The following is a 22,424-nucleotide window of genomic DNA, read 5'->3' as shown; positions in this document are numbered from 1 at the left end:
ACAATCAATGCTTTACATTTGTATGGTCACGAACGCCACGGGTGTCAGGGTCATTATACCGACTGACATGGCGGTCCCAGAGCCGGGGGCATGGCGTTCGCTTGTTAGGTGAAAATGCGGAACTGCTCGAGGGCATTGAACCTTTGGTGATAGTACAATCAAGATCAAATGTGCATTTCCGTCTCTATCTGCACGGGCTTGATGTTTTACTATGCATTATATATGGACATCAAACGTTAATTTAACAATCTTCTTTCCGTCGTGGTCTACCAATTATATTATTTGTCCTTTCTAATTTCTTCTTTACGTAATGTTGCCAAAGCATTTGCCAATCACAGAAATGTTTTAAATAGGCGTTCATACACATCTTGGTTTGGCGAGAAGTTAACTCCATACCACTACGTGAACGATTTTGCTTTAGTTCGTGCCTTGGCATCCAAAGTATTTTATAAGAGGGTCTAGAATTACTCGCCTTCAATGATAGGTGAATCCAGCAGTGTCGCGTGATGGATCTGCATACATGGGCGTTCCAACCACAAAGATAATCACAAAAACTTCGTATATGTTCTTTATCCAATACGTCGGTTCTGAGAAAAAAAGTATACTGCAATACGTATCGTTTGTAAAACGTATCGAAATACCGGTATATGGTAATACCGTACAGTCCTAAATATTTGACAAACTGGTTCTGTTTCATCTAGGCATCGTGCTAGCTATTCCCGAAACGTTCGTAGCCCGAAGAACTTAATAAGCCCATTCTTAACACATTGGCTACGATCAAAGTTAAGAATTCTTAGGGCAACCAGATGAGGTTAGGTTAGTTGATAATTCTTGGTACACAAACCGTCAAGTATTACACCTTCAGGTTTGCCAAAACTTCGGGCAAGTTAGGCCGCATAACCTGCATTTCAGCCTTTAGCCTCTTGTACTGGGATGTTTGCGTTATTTGCGATTGTGATGTTTACTTAGATATGCACGGGAAATTCAGTGTGTTTGCACATGCATGCGACTGTTCATGCATGATGTGAAAATTCATAGCTATTAGATTTTACGCTCTTATGAATGAAGGTAATATGAATTCAAAAAATGGCGTCATTGAAACCATATTTTACTGCCGCTTCACCTACTAAGAAGAGCGTCTCCAGCCTGCAGTTGTCTACAAAATAGTGAATAACTTTAGTTTTACGCCGCACTCAGCATTATTCCAGATATATGGCAGCGGTCTGTAAATAATCGAGTCCGGACCAGACAATCCAGTGATCAACAGCATCAGCATCAATCTGCACAATTGTGAACTCATGACATGTGTCAACGACGTCAGTAAGCCTGACCACCGGATCCCGTTAGTCGCCGAGAAAGCGATAACACGAGACGAGAAAGCGATAGCACGAGACGTGAAAGCGAGGGTAGACGAGAAAGCCGTAGAGCGAGAAGCGACGGCGCGATAGAGCGGTAAAGCCATATAACAAGGCGAGAAAGTGTTAGGGCGAGAAAGCGGTGAAGCCAGTCAAGAGAGCGATAGAGCAATAAAGCGATAGAGCGAGAAAGCGATAGAGCGAGAAAGCGATAGAGCGATAAAGCGATGGAGCAATAGAGCGATAAAGTGACAGAGCGATAGAGTGATAAAGCGAAAAAGAAATATTTGACTTAATCCAACAGGAAACTGAATCACCATTAGCTTTAGTCGCATAGAAACAAAATGGTTTTCAGTAATGTTCTGGTCAATGACAGATAGGGCACTCTGATACCACTAACACAACCTAATACGGTATGTTCAACCACATCCACACAACCCACATTAAAACAGTTAGATTCGATTTATGTCGCTCCTAGCAATAATGGAACCGTTTATGTTTTTCATGGTTATCAAAAATACAGCTGTACTTTCTTTGACTTATTAAAGATAATAAACATTATTAACTGACGATCTTAATCTTTATGAACCAAAATCGCTCCCACCCGAGGAACGAAGAGACGTGCTGAAGACGCATGTAACCCCGATCTTGTTCCCCGGTAACATGGGAGTAGGAAAGTACTGGTTGTTAAGGCTTTGCATGCGGGGTATTATCTCATATCCTCATACTCTTTAGGGCGTCAAATGTGTGGCTTTAGCCCAGGGAATAGAAAGTCCTAGTAAAATACATTAAGAGAAATACTTCTGCATTTGTGGAACATGATGTTACGGAGCATATATTTTTATTCCTTTCATCAGGTGTATGAAGAAACTAGGAAACGGAAAGCTATATACGAACATTTGAAACAACCGTGATAAGATAACAAGGGAAGCCGGTAGTTAATTAGCGCTAAACTGGTAGGGCGGATGGGCAAATGGAAGCCAGGGATTGTAGAGAAATGTGAACCAGGAATTAATCCAGGTCTCATTTGATTTAACAATAATGACTGTTACTCTTTTCACAGGCTTTCAAAAAACGTTGTTGTAAAGTACGTTGTGATTCAGTGTTTGTTTACGATGTAACCAAAATTTCCCTCGGGATAATAAAGTATTATCCTTTCTTATCTTATCTTATTTATTTCAATAAAAAACAACCTCGGTTTCTGGAGTTATTGTTGGATTGTGGTCGGGACAACGTAAAAGATTAATTACAAACATGCCATAGAATTTGAAAGCATGTGCATTTTTGTATGTGACTAAAACGAATGGTGATTCAGCTGACACTCTTCTTTAGGGCGGCAAATGTGTAGCTTTATAATTTAGCCCATGGAATGGAATAGAAAGTCCCAGTAAAATACACAAAGAGAAATATTTCTGCATTGTGGAACACGATGTTACGGTGCATATATTTTTATTCCCTTTATCGGGTGTATGAAGAAACTAGGCAACGGAACTAAAACTAAAACACTAAAACAAATGGTTTAGTTGGATTAAGTCATACGCAGGCAAAACGACATGTGCAGACGGGGCATAATTAAGGTAAATATATCTTCATCGCTCCATCACTTTCTCTAGTGGCTGTATCGCTTTATCGCTTTTTCGAATTGTTATATCGCTTTTTCGCTTTCTCGTCTCGTACTATCGCTTTCTCGTCTCGCTTTGTCGATTTCTCGTCTCGTGTTATCGCTTTCTTGTCTCATGCTATCGCTTTCTCGTCTTGTGCTATCGCTTTCTCGTCTCGCGTTGTCGATTTCCCGTCTCGTGTTATCGCTTTCTCGTCTAGTGCTATCGCTTTCTCGTCTCGTGTTATCGCTTTCTCGTCTTGTGATATCGCTTTCTCGACTCCAAATTTTAAGGTGAGAAAGCGATGGCCCTAATCAGACAGTATACCCTAATCAGCCACCATGATTATTATCATTAGATACAAACTGTATCACACAAATACTTAACGTGTCTGATAATCCCACTAGGTTAACCAAGAATCATTTAAGCCAGTGTCCTGCACAGGGCTAATAGTATAACCCCTCTTGGCTATTTTCTTCAAACAGCTAGAGCCAGTGTGCGCTTGGATTTGTAATTGCTCGTGGTCTGCCATAAGACAGCATCTATTTAGAGTAGCCTCCCTTATTAATGTTGTGGCATGAAAACATAAAGTCAAAACAAGGCGTACGGCTCTTATCAAAGCGTATACTCGACTCAACGAATATCTTACTCATTACGTATTATCAACAGCATCCATCCAAAGAGTTGATTAGAAATCACGACACTTGTAGGTTGTCCCAAGCGCCTTAATTATTAATCAGATATGGCAAACACGGAAACACCTAAATCAACACACAATGCCAAATCCAGAGGGATGGAAAGAAGAAAGTTCAGCCTGTATCACCCTGTGGTCTTCGTCCTCACTTTCTTCAGGTGTGTTTGTCTGCTAACTTATTTTTGTTCTAATATCACTTCAGCATATCATGAACGAGGACTTTGTCACGGTACAGCAAGATATTAATTCATGATTTCCGCCGTTTTTGTTTGGAGAAGTGTTATAGTCAAGCATCTGTCGCCCACATTTGCGTCTAGTTACTAGCTGGTTGATATGTTATATTATATGTGGTAACATCAGCCTTTATGGCTTTCTATTATGATATCAGTTAGATGCTAAGCATAGTATTACACGACGTTATTACTTTTTGAAAATCAATACAGAAACAGCAAGTGTGACAGTGCTTGTGTAAGTTAATTTTCACATTGGTGAATCTTTTAGTTTGATATGACACCCCATGCATTTATGGCTGCCTTTTTCACCATGATTTATAGACACTTATCCCTTTGTTATACACTCTCAAAAAACACCTTATTCGTTGTGATACAATGTTCTAAAATTTGTTCTAAGATTTTGTTTCTGTTATATGTTTTTGACGACAATTATTTTTGAACGAGCAATGCCATTTAGGAAGTGATCAAATGTAACACATGTTATGGTTGTGATTACACATTCTCAGTGAAGTACAGATTCCAGCACTTATATTAAGCTGACTGAAAATGGACAATAGTGACTGATTTGGTGTGTGACATCGCTACAGGATCTCTCTCTGCCTATATAATGTATAATGGATGTAAATGTTTCATCAGGTTATAACTCAGATGAAAGTATGAATAAGTAAACTAATACTCTAGTTGTATACATTGGAATTTATGGCAAATCAGGGATTAAAAAATCCAATCGCCTGACGCCCGAGACAAGTCCGTTTTCATTTCGGGCAATCAACTAATAGTCTTCTACTTGTCCGGTGGCTACTGGATAATTTACAATTACCATTTCAAACTGCAAATAAACATGGATTTCATTTCATATCTGCTAAAAATGTAGCTATTAAATTTCACACTGATAATAGAGTAGAGGTATCTTTCTTTGGTATTTATCACTTCTCGATACATAGTCCCGTAAACATGAACATCAAATATTCTGTCGATTTATTCCTTCATAATTACATCATCATCGTTATGTCATAAAAATCAGGGCAAGTGGAGCATTAGTCAGGACAAGTTACTTTCTTAACATCATTTACCCCGTGGCATATGGCTTCTGAAAAAGTAATTTATTCCCAGCAAATATTGCAATAGACAATCTAGGTAAAGCATATCATAGGATTTCTTTCTTGCTTGTTTGTTTCAACAGAATTCTCTTGCCTATATATTCTGGATAATGTTATTTGTTATTAGTTTTTGTTTCAAGCCAGAAAAGAAACAACACTACTTCTGCATGATGTGCCATGCACATGGCAATTTTTATGCTTAAATCTTGAAAATGTATGTGAATTTTCGTAACTTTGGAGATTTTAAAAAAATGTCGAATTCTAAATGTTTTTTATGGTTGCAGAATCAAAGACTGCACCTGAGTGGCAAGCAGATATTGCACTTCATGTTTTCGTAATAAGAACAATTTGTGTATGGATGGAATATTTTTATTTTTATTTATTTTTTATATATATACCATTTCAATGCTCAGATGCATTGAACAGCAGATAAATGTTTCCATTTCCATATAAAGGGATCTGATATATTGTTTTTCCTGGCTAAATACTTTGTGGTTGTACATGTATCTTTTAGTAGTCTAAGGAATCTCTCAAAACAGAGACATTAATGAATCTGTATTATTCTGTAAATAAATCTGTGTCGGAAGTCTAATAGCTTAATTGAACATTTTCTGTAGTATTTGAATTCATCTCTCCAAATTCTATCATGTTTAATGACAGTATTCCAATACTCTAGTGATTTAGGGGTATTGTTGTTCTCCATCAATTTATCATAAAATACCCTTGGAAATATGTGTGGAATATTGTTGAGTGCTGCATGAAACTGGACTCACTCACTCTGTTGTTTCAGCTATGCCTTCTTCCACACATCCAGAAAAACATTCAGTAATGTGAAAACTACAATCTCAGAGGAGTGGACACCAAGCTTTCACAATGCCACTGTCTGTGAAACAAAACCTGATGCTGTAAGTACAGTTAAATGTGGAGGTGTAAACATAAGATTTAATTACTAAGCAGGTGTGCACTTGAGGTGAAGGCTGCATTATTTATGTGAAAACTTAAATCCAGTGCCCTTTTGGTGCTTTGGGAGTACCAACAATGGGAGTCTTCCATATTTCACTGGCCACTTAGTCAACTTATTCCACTCCACAGTAACAAGAGAAGGCACGAATGTCGGCTTGTCATTCTACTTGTGCACACTTCCCTTCTGTCATGTAAATTTGTATTGTTTTAGGGGACAGTTCATAACTGATTACAAGGGGTGATGATTTTCATGGAGAAGTATGTACGATGTGACTGACCAATGCCCCACCCCCTACTACCCAAAAAATTATGTTCAAAGTAAGTGAACCTCCATCTTCCCATCTTCATGAATGAAAATTTACATCCAAACTGATAGCAGAACACACATATTCAGAGTTTGTCTGTGATCAAACATGTTTGTTTTTGTGAATTATATTCTCAGTTTTGTTATTCTGTGCAAATCAGGTGTGATGAGAGAGGTGTTATTTTGAATCTCCACATGGGTACAGTCAGTGTTGTAAACTCACCAAAATGTAAGTTACCAGACTGTTGGAAAGTTGGCAGTCCAGAATTTTATGGCCTAAGAAAAATAATGAGGTAAAAAAGGGGATGGAAACAGCTTAATGTTTTCAAATCTGTTTCAAGCAAGGCTTTAGTCATTATTCTCAAAGTCAGATTTGTCCAAGACCATTAGGCATGCAAATTTTTAAAACTGCCCATCCGCTCGCAAAACAGACCATCCCGGACAGTCGGGCAGACGGTGGTTTGCAACGCTAGTACAATGTGTGATTCTCATTTCTAGTGCTCCCTGCCATGATATTGTTCTAATTTTGCTAAAAGCCATGTAAAACCAACATCACTCAACCCAAAGAAATGTGTTATGACCCACTCTAACTATTAACATGTGCATGAAACCTCATAAAGTTATTGAGCTCTGATTATTAATTCATTCAATTAATGAACTGTACAAATCAACAACTATTTACGGGTGTTAATGGCAAACAACACATCACTCATTTCATCATAAAAATCTTGGTTGAGAGTGATTTTTGATAGTATTAGGTAATTTCAACAAGCCTTGATACATGCATAATGAAATAAATGCAGTGATCAATATAAAGAAGACATCTGTTTCAGCAATTGTAACTTTCTCCTTCAGTAGAGTTCTTCATTACAGCTGTGTGTGTCAGCTGACGCTTTATAGGAATCTGTTTGCAATACCAGTGAGACGACTCATTAATTGTTGGGTTTTCATTGTTGTTTATTGTAACCATGGTTATTGTTGTACATCTTTAGATCTGGAATACACGGAACATGTTTTCCTCCCCGTCTGACGTGGAGCCATACCTGGGAATACTGGATGCTGCCTTCATGATCTCCTATGGAGTGGTCAGTTCCAACACTATGTTCCCTCTAACTGATTAAACTGAGAAAATTCGGGTTAGAATTGATCTTCAGTAACCAATGCTTGTCGTAAATGGTGATTAGTAGAATCAATGCTAAGGCTCACTGACTTGATTGACACATGTCATCAGTTCCCAGTTGCGCAGATCAATGCTCCTGCTGTTGATCACTAGATTGTGTGGTCCTGACTTGATTATTTACAGACTGCCGCCATATAGCTGGAATATTACTGAGTGTGTCAAAAGACTGAGCTCTCTCATTTCACTCCAGTTGATTATACACAATGGGAATTGCAAGTTAGAAATGGTCCCACCACCCCTGTCTGTTTCTTCAGGGAGCACTGTTAATAAATCTCTATAATGAAACAAACCTTTCTTAGTGCACAGATGTCACTAAGAGTTATTTCCCCTTGATGGTCAGTCCCCTTCATTTGCCCAACAGTTTGTATATTCAGCAGCTTCTGTGTTTTGTATTTTTCTATACTTCCTTAATATTGTTGACTGGGCCTTGAAAAGCCATATCAAGGCTTTATATTTGGTGGCTGATGATTTGTACCAACCCTACGGATGGCATAATAGGTCAATAATCAAGACTATTTGTAATAAGAAAAATTGTTAGTGGTTATTGATACGGAAATAGTGTCATTGATACTTTTGTGCATAAATTATGGTGATATAATGAAGTTTTCATTTACTCAAGCTATACACAATAACTGTGACTGGTGTTTTCTTATGTTCCAGGGTCTGTTCATCAGTGGGATTGTCGGAGACAGGTAATTTTGTTTTACATGGACCCTATGAGACACATCTAGCCAGGTATCCATTTTGTACCAGCAAATATGATATTGCTTGGACTGACTGTTGGGTTAAATGTTCTACACTCTCACTTTCACACACTCAGTCTCCAAACTGATCCACCAGTTCACTCACTCGCTCGCTCTCTCAATTCATCCACCTGTTCACTCACTCAGTGTATCAACCAGTTCACTCACTCACTCTCTCAGTTCATCAACCAGCTCATTCACCCACTCTCAGTTCATCCACCAGTTCACTCAGCCTCACTCTCACTTCATCCACCAGTTCACTCAGCCTTTTTGAGAATGTGTAATGAGTGAGTGAGTGTAGTTTCACACCACACTCAGCAATATTCCAGCTATATGGTGTCAGTCTGTGAATAACTGATTCTGAACCAGACAATTCAGTGATCAACACCATGAGCATCAATATGTGCATTTGGGAACCAATGACATGTCAGTGAGCATGCCCACCCAATCCTGTTAGTCGCCTCTGAAGGCAAGCATAGTCATCTTTTATTGCAAGCATGGGTTACTGACCCCAGACCTTCATTGATCTGAGAATATGTAAGACAGAGTAAAATGTAGGTTATACAGGAGTGACCACAAAATTTTGTAAAAGTTTGATGCCAATATATACACTAGTTTATTCTAATGTTATATATGTACTCGTATGATTCTGGTAATGTTTCGAAGAGATCGTGTTGTGAGGTATCTTCACTCTGTCTACAGACTGAACATGCGTTACGTCCTAGTGTTCGGCATGTGTTCAACAGCACTGACGGTAAGTCAATGTCCCTTATTACTCAATACAGGAACAGTTATGTGCATGATCCTGTGCATTGACCTCAGGTCACAAATCAGTTGAAGTTAAGTGTACAGAGAACCCTTGGAAGGGTGGCTGAGTTTACCAGCTTGACTCCTGAGAGTTTTTAGGATTTCTGTCCTGCTCCACAATGAAACACATGTGATACATATGGTCTCACCTTTGGCAAGTGAGTTTGTTCAAAATTGCCTCAGTTCACCCAGCAGAAAGTGGGTACCTGGTGGGATAAGTTGTGTGACTGTAACTGTCTAGCACGTAATAGGCAGCTTGGGTTATTTGGGGTAATTATGAGCAAATCACAAGTGACAAGACTGTGCATGATTGAGCTTGTTCATCAAGAATAGATATGGAATTTCCCAACTAATTCAAAATTCTAATAGTTTGTAAAACATGACTGTGTATTAGTATTATGATTACATGGTCAAGTTCATCCAAATTATGGAATATATGGAACAGCATGCATCCCTGAACATGTGTACAAATTTTCTGCATCACAGTGGAAGACACTGATCATGTAATCAATCCATGCCAGATCATCCGGTTAAATATTGCTGAGCAAGGTGTTACACAACAAATATCATCATGTTGATGTTCTCCTCATTGAGTGGTGCTGTTCCAGGTGTTCCTGTTTGGGTGTGTTCTGGAGTGGGTACACTTTTACAACAAGTACCTCTACGTGTTCCTGTGGATCATCAACGGTCTGCTGCAGTCTACTGGCTGGCCAACTGTTGTAGCCATCATGGGCAACTGGTTTGGAAAATCTAGGTATTGCCACTCATGAATACACAATGACCAAATTAAAGCGTGGAATGAATTATGAGACTTTATATCAAATCCACATGGCTGCTTCTAGGCCAATAGATGTATGAAAGTACTCCACTTTAAATGGCAAGAATGTAAATTTGTTGACCAAATGAACTTGGATGCTATTTTACAATTAAGGTGTTCCTTTCTATGTGCAATAAGTTCGGTTGGAACTGGAATATTGCTAAGTGCTCCATCCATCCATCCATTCATCCATCCATCCATCATTCTTTTTCATAGAGATCGTCCTTGGGGTACATACGTGCATTTTCTGCTGCCGGAAAATGTCAAGTGACAGTTGTATCAATGTTTTGATAAATATTGCAAAATAAACAAAAAGTCTTTTTTGTTCATTATACGGCCCCTCAATACGTGGAGTCACCCCTCTGCCGCGCATGCACAGGCAACCAGGTAAGCATCCAAGCCCGTATCATTATTCCTTCTGCTGTCACCGTGCTGTACGAATGTGCTGGAAAAAAGATAAAGTTACACTCTTCTCATGTGTGCTGTGAAGATGTCTGAGTCTTCCTCAACTGTATGTATTGTTTATTTGTTTGTTAATAGAGAAAACGAAATGTTTATTTAAAGCAAGAGTTAACTTGTTTGTCTGTGAAGATGTCTGTTGATCCGTTGCCTTTGGCCTCGGGTCCATAAGCCTCGACTACACCAGAGAGGGAGGGTTCGCTCCCAGTCCCTCTCTCGGTCTTGGCGCAGGGTCTGTTGAGGATTCCTGGGGTTCTGGTCTCTGCGCCATGCCTCCCCATGAGAGCGGAGGACTCTGTCCGAGGTTCCTCCTGCGTCCCAGGACCAGGGTTTGGATTGTACTGGTTCGGTGACTGGAGTGGAAGGTGCCTTGGGCTCTTCCTTCCCCGCTGTGGTTCGATCATCCACCGGGTCTGGGTGTGGGTCCTCTTTTCGAGAGGATTCTGCATCGGCCTCGGGTTCAGAGATCGAGGCTGTGGATGTTGGGGAGGTTGAGGAGCCCGAGGGAGCATTCTGTTTTTCCTCGGCCTTGAGGGAGGTGCGTCATCATATGGCTTTTTCCCAGGCCAACTAGCTAGGCCCCCCTGCGACAGGCATACCGGACCTATGAGGAGGTCTATTGGAATGCCATTCAGCAGGTTAGGGTAGTGGTCCATGCAGCTTACCTCTCCTCATTACAGAGGTCGGCCCTGGAGGCGAGAGAGAACTATGGGGATGTTTCCCCAAATGTAGTTCTCTTACGTCAGATGTCTGATGTTCAAGCTTTGGCTGTTGATGTCTCGTTATTCAGCAGCAACACAGCAGAACATACGAGCAGACGCTCTCTCTCGCCGGATCCTGGCCCCACACAAGTGGATGCTTGATCGGCGGATATTCAGAGTTATCTCCCAGTTGTACGGATCGTTCCAGGTGGATCTGTTTGTGTCTGGAGGGACGAATAAGATACCCGTGATCTGCTCTTGAATACTGGACCAGAGAGCATTGGCGTCAGACACCTTCCTGCTGGATGGAACAGGGCAGGTTCTGTGGGTGTTTCCGCCACTTCCCCTGATTCCCTGGGTCCTCTCCCACCTGTCCACCCGGCCAGCTCGGCTGCTTGTGCTTCTGGCACTGCTTTGGCCGTCACAGAGCTGGTTTCCGGTAATTCTCAGGTTTCTGGCTCAGCCTCCTGTTCTATTACCTTTGCGGCCGGACATTCTCACTCAGAACTGCCCGCCACACCCCAATCCATGGATACAGTGGGTGGCTTGGCCTCTGTCAGCTCTAGCCTCAAGGCATGCAGAATTCCTGCGGCAGTTGCAGACACAATTCTGGCTTCAAGACAGGATTCGACAAACGTTGAGTATGAGGATAGGTGGTCCCGCTTTGCGCGCTGGTGTTCAGATAGGGGGATTGCAGATCCCTTTTCATGCCATGTCTGCAGACCTGGCGCTGACTGTGTTCCACCCAGACCATGTCAGTGTTTGCCTCCCGGATTCTTACCATCCGAAGATCGATCACGATTTCCATGTGACAGCACGATTTCCATGACTTCCCACTCTCACCTAGCCTTCTACATCGAGGACGTCTGCAAGGAGCACATGCCCATTGGATGTCTGTAAGCCCCTCAAAGTCTATTTTAATCGAACACAAGGGATCCGTACGGGTACCCATCTGTTCTGCTGTTACCGGTGGTGGGAAGGCTGGGTTGCCAGCTAGCAAACAGACCCTATCTTGCTGGCTAGTTTCGGTCATCTGTGCTGCGTACCAGGCTAAGGGCAAGCCTCCCCCTCAGGGGTTGAAGGTTCACTCGGTCAGGGCAGTACCCGCTTCCAAAGCATTCACATCGGAACTGCCCATTGAAGAGATTTGCTCTACTGCTATTTGGAGTCCAGGTTTATCAAGCACTATCAGCTTGATGCGTACTCACATCAGCCTGCACGGTTTGGCCATATTGTTCTCTCCAGTGGACAGTGTCCTGCCACCCTGACCGAGTGAGTCCTGGCTGATTGACAGTTGACACTGCTGATATACTGTGTATAAGTGCATATCTCCACCGTTAACATATCACACGACTGTGATTTAGATCGATTTGTTGTGAGTCTTCGGTTGGGTTTTCCCCCTTACAGTGCTCTCTATAGAAATCACGATGTGGGCGGGGTTATGGTTGCACTTTTACAGTGCTATTTGTATCATGCTTAGCTCTGAGATCGGTATCAGTGCGGTTGCTCCCTGTCGGTTCTCTCCCATAATGCCTCTCGCAGAAGCTCATTGGGAGTACACATGTTAGAATTTTTGTGTAAGTTAATTTTCGTAATTACTATCGCAATAATTACGTACTGAACTAGAATTCCCTCCTCCCTAGCCTCCGGTCTTTGGGAGTCTGAGCTTATGCATATATGTACCCCAAGGACGATCTCTATGAAAAGGAATTAGGCAAACCTGTATAGGTTTCCAATTCTTTGAAGAGAATCATCCTTGGGGTAGGGCCACCCACCTCCCCACAATAATTCTGTTCACTGCATTATGCAGCAGAAGGAATGATGATAGGGGCTTGGATGCTTACCTGGTTGCCTGCACATGTGCAGCAGAGGGTTGACTCCACGTGGTGAGGGGCCGTATAATGAGCAAAAAAGACTTCTTGTTTATTGTACAATATTTTATTAAAACATTGATACAACTGTCACGTGACATTTTCTGGCAGCAGAAAATGCACATATGTACCCCAAGGACAATTCTCTTCAAAGAATTGGAAACGTGTACAGGTTTGTCTAAATTCATCCATCATGAAGCAACCATTCGTTCACCGAAACCACCACAAACCCGGATGGAGGTCAGGGTTAGAATCTGCAACAGCCAGTGCTGGTCAGGTGGTCAGTCCTGCTGACCTTGTATATGTCAGAATATTGTAATACTTCTGAGTCTCACCTAGCCAGTAATAAACAGTTGAATCTCCAGTTTCTTTTTGAATGTATATTTGTCAGTCAAAATGCAATACTGCCTTTGTCCTTGACATCTTTTTCAAATATTTCCTGCTGCATGTTTTCTCTAGCCGAGGACTGGTATTCGGGTTGTGGAGTGCCTGTGCATCTGTCGGAAACATTCTAGGAGCTCTCATGGTGTCTGCAGTCTTAGACTATGGTTACCAGGTAATATATCAGTTCATGTCAGCATTCGATTGGATAATGCTATCCATTCTGTGCTTAATACCATATTTTCAAATCTATTACTTTCTTCATTGATTGATAAAAGACAGGGGGAGCGTGTGTTTCATTACCTTGCTGAATGATGTCACTGGTTGTTCAGGACTAAATATCTCTGATAAGGTGGAGGCAAATAGCTGTTGAATATGTTGAGTACAGAGTTACAACATTGGTAAAACTGTGCAAGCTGTGTATCTCATATTACCCACGTCACCTTGCTCTGCTGTTCCAGTATGCCTTCCTCTTCACATCATCCATGTTGTTTGCGGGAGGAGTTATTAACTTCTTTGGACTGGTCACAAGTCCTAGAGAGTTAGGTAAGATGTAGGTTCTCAAGGACACCAGTTTCTCCCTGGCAGACACACTGACACAACCTCAGGTTACTTCAACTAACAAATGCTACAACACTGCCGAATTTGCAGTAAATATTTATAATTTATTACCTAATCTGACTGAAATAATTAGTCACATGAAATGTGTATTGTTCATCTATTACTTGTCAACTTCAATATGAATACAGCTAGTTCTGTCAGATGGTAAACATAGAATGCATGAGTTCCTTGTAGCCAGCAGTATTAGTGGCAATGTGTGATTACCTCTGTACAATGATTGGAGCATGTTTCGTGTTTTGACATCATTAGACAGATTATGTGTACTGTGAGAGCCGTCTAAACCAACTGCCCTAAAAAATGGCATGCCGTATCCCGCCAAAATCGGCTCTGGAATTTGGTCCCGGCAAAAGCTAGTTAATTCATTTACATGCCCTCAAATCTGGCATCAGTCTATTCATCATTTCAGCACAAAAAAGACTGCCCAGTTGACTGCTTATTCAGTAAATTTTTCCTTATCCTGACTTATGCTTATTGCTTATCTCCCTGGCGAAGGTAGTGGAATACCTGAAATCCCTTGAAGTTCCCTTCTAAAAGAAGCGGACATAAAATACACTCACCCACGTGTAGCCTCCCCTTTTCCCTCGCAAACGGTCAGCTGACCGACCATGCTTGTCACTCTCTCCTTATTGCCTGTGACTTAGTGACTTCATTCAACGCAGTCGTTCAGCACAGATGCCTTCTTGCAACAGGAGCTTGGAAAAGTCATGTTGAAGAAGAATGAAGGCTGCAATCTTCAACTATGTCGACTGCTGCTCCTAGATCGACCATAACTGCATCGTCATCGCTCTGGGTCAACAGACAATGCAGACTTCGTCAGCAGCCTCGGTCATCACAGCAGACATCTCTATGAGTCAGCCGTTTGATGCGCCTTCATACAACGTGAGTCTGGAAAAGGTCATTTTGAAGAAGAATGAAGACTATAATCTTCAACTTTGTTGACTGCTGCTCCGGATGAGCTCTCAACTAGATCTGCACTCACTCCAGAGGATGAAGAGGAGGCATATGCACGCACTTGTTCAGGAACATTGTCACCGTCGTCCTTATCATCCCGTCAGAGTTTGGGGAGAGATCCTCCTACATCAAGTGATTGCACCCGCACAGGCAAGTGCACTCACGTGGGTGACTACGCTCGTGTGAGTGAGGAAGCTCACGTGGGTGACTACGCTCGTGTGAGTGAGGAAGCTCACGTGGGTGACTACGCTCGTGTGAGTGAGGAAGCTCACATGGGTGAGTGCACCGACAGGTCTACTCGCCAACAGAAAGGATGTTCAGCAGTCTTCCCAACTCGTTGAAGGCATCGTCAGCACTTGTCATCCCCTTCAGACCTGGACTCACATAAGAAGGATCATCAGCATCCATCGAATACGTCACACTCATGGGAGGATGAAGACAGATATTACCGATCGTCTCCGAAGGAAGCTCTCGTCTCAGACTCGGAAGTCATGTCATGATCACGAATAGTCTGGACTTAGTCTCACCATCCAAGGACTCCCAACGAACCCAACACTTATAGGATGAAGAAGGAAGGCATGTGTTGACGTTTCCGCCGATAGCTCCAATATCCACAATTTCTGAGAAGTTATCTACGGCATTCAAGCCAGCAACCAAGTTTCAACAGCAACCTTTGCCACCTTTCAAAGCTGGTTGCTTCCCTCTTCACCTTGTGGAGCCCTCCATCAGAGCACCAGATGTAGACGAGGCATACAAAATCATCAGCAGTCCCCACAACAGATCTTACAAGATAGCCGACAAGCGGCTTGCTCAGCTTGACACCTTCTTCGGAAGGGCTTCACTCAGAAGAAGGATCAGCAGTTTACATCCGAACACCTCGTCTCAACTACTGCGGGACTGAATCTACTTCCTTGACAAGATTGAAGAGGTAGCAAGGATGATCGCCCAAGACTTCAGAGAAGTAATGATTATCAAGTCCATCGACACCTTGACAACGATGCTCAAGCAGACAAGTCAGCGTTATACTAACAAGTCCAAGTTCTCCAGAGTCCAGAGAGTGAGAGATAAGAAGTTTAATACTGGAGCATCCAGGAGGTAAACACTGAACATCAGGGTCCGAATGAGTTTTCCACCCTCAACCGTTCCCATACAACCGTCTCCAGTGGGTGAATGTCTTCAACTCTACTGGAAGAAGTGGGGAATTCTCAACGATGAATTCGTCAAGAAGATTCTTTGAGACAACTGCCACATACCACTGCAAACTACACCTCCGATCACAAGAGATGACGGTATTATCTTCGGTGGGAAAATTCCAACATATCCATCTGGAAAACAATTTGTCTACATCAGCTTCAAGTGGCAGAAGCTTTACTCATCTAGACATATGCTCGCCAAACAACATGGTTACGGACAAGCCTAAATGCTAGCAAGGGTATCACCATTTGAACAAGGTTTCACAATGATCAGTTGTCTTCTACACCGGTAACGTCACGTCTACAGTCTGATTGGTCCCCGAGAGACAACGCCCTGCAAAGAATGTCATTTGATTCTTCAGGTGGCATAGAGATCTTCTAACAGCACACTCAACATTGACAATCAGGAGGCTTGCAGCAATGAATGGCAGTTTCTGATCGGACAGACATCCAGCTATAAATAGACTTCCTTGGAATGTCAGCTCGTTCATAATGAACAGTGTTGAGGATCTGGAGACGAAGGATGACGCATCTGCATGGCATACAAGCTCATCATGGGAGAAGTCAACTCAGTCTACATTTGGACTTCACTATCAGGCTACTAACTCAGCTCAGATGACTTTGATTTAATTCATCACTACGTTGAAATACATCGCTGTCCCAGGATTGGTAGGTCAAAGTTCAAGCCGATGATTAGAACAAGTTCTACTCTCTCCGTTATCACTATGTCAGTGATAATGTCTACTCGATCTGCTCACGTCACCTCAGGATATGACCAGACGAAGATGCCTGCTACTATGACAGTGGTTAATGAGTCATTGGTCCAATGTCCAGACCGGTTTACGACGCTGGACATCTTGAGACCATACCTGTAATGGTAGACTTGCCAGTCAATGTCTGCGCAGGAACTTACATATTAGAGCTGGCATTCAACAACCATCTTTAGGTAGACATGATCTCTCCAAGGATGGAGTGCCCATCTAAAAAACGAGGTTGCAGGAGGATTCTGGAAGAAGGAAGATTGAGCTCTTCACATCAACCAGTTGGAGATGAAAGTGGTGATGCATGTTATCCATCTTTGGTCTACAACACTGATAGACAAGCTACTGATGATCCTGATAGACAACAGTATCCTTCTAAGTAAACAAGGATCAACAACACCTCCATCTCTACTCTATCGAGAGACGTTTCAACTTATCAGCCGGAGGTTCGGATCACTGCAAATAGACCTATTTACAACAACGTTCAACTAACAGACAGCAACCTTTGTGTCACCGGTACCAGATCCGTTAACTTGGGCATCAGATACTCGCAGCATCTCATGGGAAGGACTAAACACATTCACGTTTCCCCCTCCAGTGCTGCTACCAAGAGTCATCGAGAAAATCATACAGCTGCCAGGTCAACCGGACAGACAATTCCACATACCAGCCTTGTCTTTAATACTTGGACCTCATGATACGCAAGAGTTATCATTATGTCCAGTCAGAGCATTGAAGATCACAGTCATTACACTGAGAGCCTACAAAGCAGCAGGATTGGAACCTCCGCGAGCCTCCAACCCACATGAAGTCAGAGCCTTGGCCTCTACTCTAGCGCTACATGGGAATTGCTCGCTATCAACTATAATGGAGAGCTGCTTTTGGAAATCAAACACTGTGTTTGTCAACCATTATCTATGAGAAATAGTCACTGGCATTCACCAATTTAGGCCTCTTGTAGTTGGGCAGCAACTAACGTCTCCATGGAGTTGCTGAGTTCACTCACCAGTTTGGTCACGTGACTTGTGGAAGCCAGACGCTCTGCGGAGTATAATTGTGAAAAGTCCATGCACACGTCTTAAATAGACTTGCTTGAGTGATTATGACCGTGTACTTGTAATGTAGATACTTGTACATGGAGAGGGGTCGCAATTAGTCTTGATTACAATATCTTGACATTTAGTTGCCTCAGAAACTAGCAGGACGCCGGTTACTTGTGATTTCACCACATTCCAGTCAACAAAGCATTCTGCTGAAGACATGTTCGACTGGATGTGATCCCCCAGAATCTACAATGAATATTAGAAGAGCAGGACCGGATTATTGCTGTTACAAGTACCCGTTGTGGGGGGGAGGGGGGAGGGGGGGATTATTGGAGGTAATTTTGGCAGCCAGCAGAATCCAGCATGGCCTGACCCACCACCGTTTCCGTCGGATTCTGTAAGCAATAAGCATGAGTCATGATAAGGAAAAATATGTAATTTTCTGAATAAAAATGATATTTTATATTTATCCTGACTCATGGCAAAAGCCCTCCCAGCCGCCCCCCACAGGCACACTGAATTGCTATAATTCTCATGTCATGCAATTTACATGGAGAGAGTAACAAGCTTGGTTGGTCAGCTGACCATTTGCATGGGAAAAAGGGAGGCTACACGTGGGTGAGTGTATTTTGTGTCCGCTTTTTTTAGAAGGGAACTTCAAGGGATTTCAGGTATTCCACTACCTTCGCCAGGGAAGAGGAGATAAGCAATAAGTTTGAGTCAGGATAAGAATAAAATATCAATTTTATCCAGAAAATTACATGTAACACTCTGTAAGGCAGCGTCGGGTATCTTGGCTCTCCTGTAGATTGGTTGTAATAAAAACACAGTGGATTACCATCAGCTTTACAGGTTAACTCCTCATTAAATAAACTGGTGAGTGACACATGTCACTTGTATTACAAATTGGTTGTCGTATCACAATTTGTCAGTAGTTCACAGTCTTTTACAACACACAAAAGATCACTCTCAGTTTGAACATTGAAAGTTCTCTAAACCGGCATGCCCCTATACCAATGAATGCCAGTTTAGAGGGCATCCACTGTATTATGTATGCTTACTCTCTTCAGGTCTTAGTGCGGCGGATGAGGATGTCAGGAGTACCTCTGCTGCAGATGACCGAGGTAGATATAGAGACACGTCTTTCAACTCTCTCACCCAACCCCTGATCGAAGACTTGCTTGATGAGGGTAATGCTTTGAAGGGAGAGGGGTCCATAATAGAGATATTGACACATAGCAGACTGAATGTCTTTACATGGCATTTGCTGAGGAGGATTATCGGTATATTGTTATCCCCCCGGCATGTAATGCAGGGGGATATAGTTGACGCCTCGTCCGTCCGTCCGTCCGTCCATAATCATTTTGTTTCCGGAGCATAACTCAGAAACCATTCAATATTTTTAGACCAAACTTGATAGATGTAATGATCTCAACTTATAGTTGTGCCTTTTGCTGTTTACAGAGTTTTGGCATTTTTATTTTTTTTGTTTTTCCATGGAACATTTTGGGGTGTTAGTTGAATGGTGGGGTGGGCTTCGTTTCCGGAGCAGAGCTCAAAAACTGTTCAGTATTTTTCTGCAACACTTGGTAGATATGTGTGGCCGACCCCAGTGTGGTGCCTTTTGCTATTTACATGTTTTTCTGATTCATTATTTTCTCTGTTTCCATGGAAGGGATGGGCTTCGTTTCCGGAGCAGAACTCACAAAACGTTCAATATTTTTCAGCAAAACTTGGTAGATATAACAGTCGGAACCTGTAGTGGTGCCTTTTGCTATTTCCAGGTTTTAGTGATTTATCATTTTCTCAGTTTACATGGAAACATTTTTGACTTAGTCTCAAAAGTGAGAGGTGTGTTTCGCTTCCGGAGCAGACCTCAAAAACTTAAGTAATTGTCGTATGATTTGTCCTTTCAAAATATGTGGGGGCCGGGGGGATATGTCATCTTCTGATGACTCTTGTTCTCACAAGTCAATATAACAATGCTGATTACAAATACAATTCAAGAGAGACAAAATCTAAGTCAATGGGTCACAAAAATATAATATATCGAACTCACCAAAGTCTCAGTACAAGAGGTAATCAACTATGCAGAATGTCAACACAGCAATCGGTGTGACAGCAGATAATCTAGGTCAGACGTTGACGGGTTTTGATGATCAAGCATGCCAGTGATGTAACTCCAGCAAATATGAATGAGTGTCGCCCTCAACACGGCAACCAGTCTCTATAGGTATTTACTAAGTCATTTCCCGAAAGTTCGGGCACAAACGAACATCGTCAACACTGTAGAATGGCCTCCTGGAAGTAAACACATTGAAAACTAGGAGCAGATAAATTCTGGAAAACCAGAATCCTAAAAGTGTTGTCCACCTATTAAAAAGAAATGTGACCCATCATAATTAATATTCAAAACTCGAAATGTTGTGACCCAATAATAATTATTACTGAATTAATAACAAAATATACAAAAATGTACACACTCGTAACAACAGCCCTGTTTGGAACCCTCTCTGAGATGGTTGGTGTCCCTATACAGCGTTTCATATCCTTTTATATTTCATTGCTTTACACAAAATTTAGTAGCAGTGATGCTTTGGTCTGTATTAATTATCATTACAATATGAAACACTTGATAAATTTGCATATTTTTTATATAGTTGAACATGTATTTCATCATGTGAGATTACGATTTCACTGATGAAATCGTGCTGCTGGTGTAGGTTAAGGCTGTCTACGACTGTTCCGTATTGGTATGTCCTCCTTTCACAGTTATTTGTTCTTCCAGTGTTCACTGTGAAATTGGTAAGAATTCTGTTTGTATTTGTTTACTATTCAAATACATGCTAAAACCTTTATGTAGGTTCTCTCAAGTCGAACATCTTCACCATGAGCTGTATCAGCTCAATGCAGTTAGAGGATGCACTGTGTGAACGCTTCTGTTCATGTAGATCTGCATCATCAGCTGTATCATCTCAATGCAGTTTAGAGGATGCACTGTGTGAATGCTCCTGTTCACGAAGATCTTCCCCATCAGCTGTATCATCCCAACGTAGTATAGAGGAAGCACCCTTCATCAGTTCTGCGAGTGCGTGCAGGCCCGTATCCTGCTACAGCCGCAAGGATTCACCGACTGTATCCCCCAATCATCACAGATGTAGTCATTTTTCATCATCTTCAAGATGTAAGGCGCAGGAACCCTTTCAGACCAGTCACCAATACATGCGTGGAGGCCTCATGAGAGAGTTGCCGGGTTACATCAGAGGGAAAAGGAAGTTGTCTTCTCGGACTCAGAGATTACATCTTGGATTATGATTGGGCTAGACCTCACTTCACCATTGAAGGAGCCCAACAATGCCCTCACCACCAAGATGATCTATGCTGACTTGACATCTTGACCTGATATCTCCAATTACACTGATATCTTTGGTACCAGACAACTTATCTACGATTTCCTATACTGCAACGAAGTATGAGCATTGAAACATCCTGTACTTCAACGCTCAGATTTTAACTCAACAACCGACTCAATGATGGCACTCAAGCACCTTCAGCATTTCAGCAGGAAGGGTTCCCTGTATGCTTTATCAGGACAATATTGCTTGAGATGCAGGTCGTCATCACCGTTGAACACAGATCTTCATTCTTCACAGGTGCATGCATACTAGACCAACGCATGCAGAATCAGAATACCAACATTAGCCGTTTAATTCCAGAAGTTTCCAACTTCGAAGAAGATAAGAGGCGTTTATCGACTCTACATACTACTAAGAAGGATCAGCAATTTATATCCAAACATCTGGCACTAACATCAGCTTGTCGTGCACCAACAGCGAGAAATTCAACAAAATTATTTGGACACTTCATGGTACCTGGTTACTACGGTCAACCTGTACTAATGAGGGGAAGCGTGGGCATTGCTTCGCAGCATCTGTATAGGATAACGATGGTATAATCTTCAGATGAAGAACACTGACACAAGGACAAGGAGGTCAGTCTACCTAAGCGGCGGAAGGTTCAGCACACTTCTACTCAGTCATCTGTACACATGCTCACTTGTGTATCTCCGAGACAAACCCGAATGCTAGTGAGGGAATCACCGACTGTACAAAGTTTCGTGATGATCTTTTGGCTGCAGCACCGGTGATATCACATCTGGAATCTGATTGGTCTTTGAAGGACAATGCCCTGCACAGAATGTGGTTAGTGTTCTCATGTCAGGAAGTCATCTACAGATGAAAACAACCCTTCCATCATTCGAAAGATGTTTACAAGCCAGATAGCAGTCTACAGCAGCATTCGATTTTCTTCACGAGGCATGAGATCTTCTAACAGCAGATTCATCGTTGTATATCCGGAGGCTTGCATCAACAGATGTCAGTTTTTGCTGTGACATTCAGCCAACTATAAATAGACTTCACATGGATGACAGCTCGTTCACAACTTGCAGTGTTGAAGATCTGAAGACGAAGTGATTCTGATACCAACATCTTTTTACAGATGAAGCGTGTACCTTTTCGTAGTACATCACCTGCTGTCTTCATGTATATTTAGCTGACTGAAACGTTACTGCAACAACAAGCATTGTGTACACAGAACAGTATCGCATTACTGGAAGATTATGGATGAAGTCAGACTTGGATCTG

The 22,424-nt window shown here is 42.1% G+C and overlaps 1 protein-coding gene across 2 annotated transcripts in view; it reads left to right on the top strand.

Annotated features, from left to right (window-relative positions):
- The first annotated feature begins 3,504 nt into the window (after nt 1-3,504).
- Nucleotides 3,505-22,424, top strand: part of LOC137296692 (sugar phosphate exchanger 3-like) — a 37,308-nt gene continuing 18,388 nt past the window's right edge. The window contains exons 1-9 of one of the 2 annotated variants that reach the window (XM_067828514.1): nt 3,505-3,808; nt 5,774-5,888; nt 7,243-7,335; nt 8,091-8,122; nt 8,876-8,927; nt 9,589-9,734; nt 13,288-13,384; nt 13,671-13,755; nt 18,849-18,902. In XM_067828514.1, the coding sequence (XP_067684615.1) occupies nt 3,699-3,808; nt 5,774-5,888; nt 7,243-7,335; nt 8,091-8,122; nt 8,876-8,927; nt 9,589-9,734; nt 13,288-13,384; nt 13,671-13,755; nt 18,849-18,902 (784 nt within the window). In that variant the 5' untranslated portion in view covers nt 3,505-3,698. Of the gene's footprint in view, nt 3,809-5,773; nt 5,889-7,242; nt 7,336-8,090; nt 8,123-8,875; nt 8,928-9,588; nt 9,735-13,287; nt 13,385-13,670; nt 13,756-18,848; nt 18,969-22,424 lie in introns of both variants that reach the window. The other variant, XM_067828513.1, reaches the window with a different exon arrangement.

Source organism: Haliotis asinina, chromosome 9, assembly GCF_037392515.1.
Source record: "Haliotis asinina isolate JCU_RB_2024 chromosome 9, JCU_Hal_asi_v2, whole genome shotgun sequence".
NCBI lineage: Eukaryota > Metazoa > Mollusca > Gastropoda > Lepetellida > Haliotidae > Haliotis > Haliotis asinina.
This window is presented reverse-complemented; position numbering and strand designations above follow the sequence as displayed.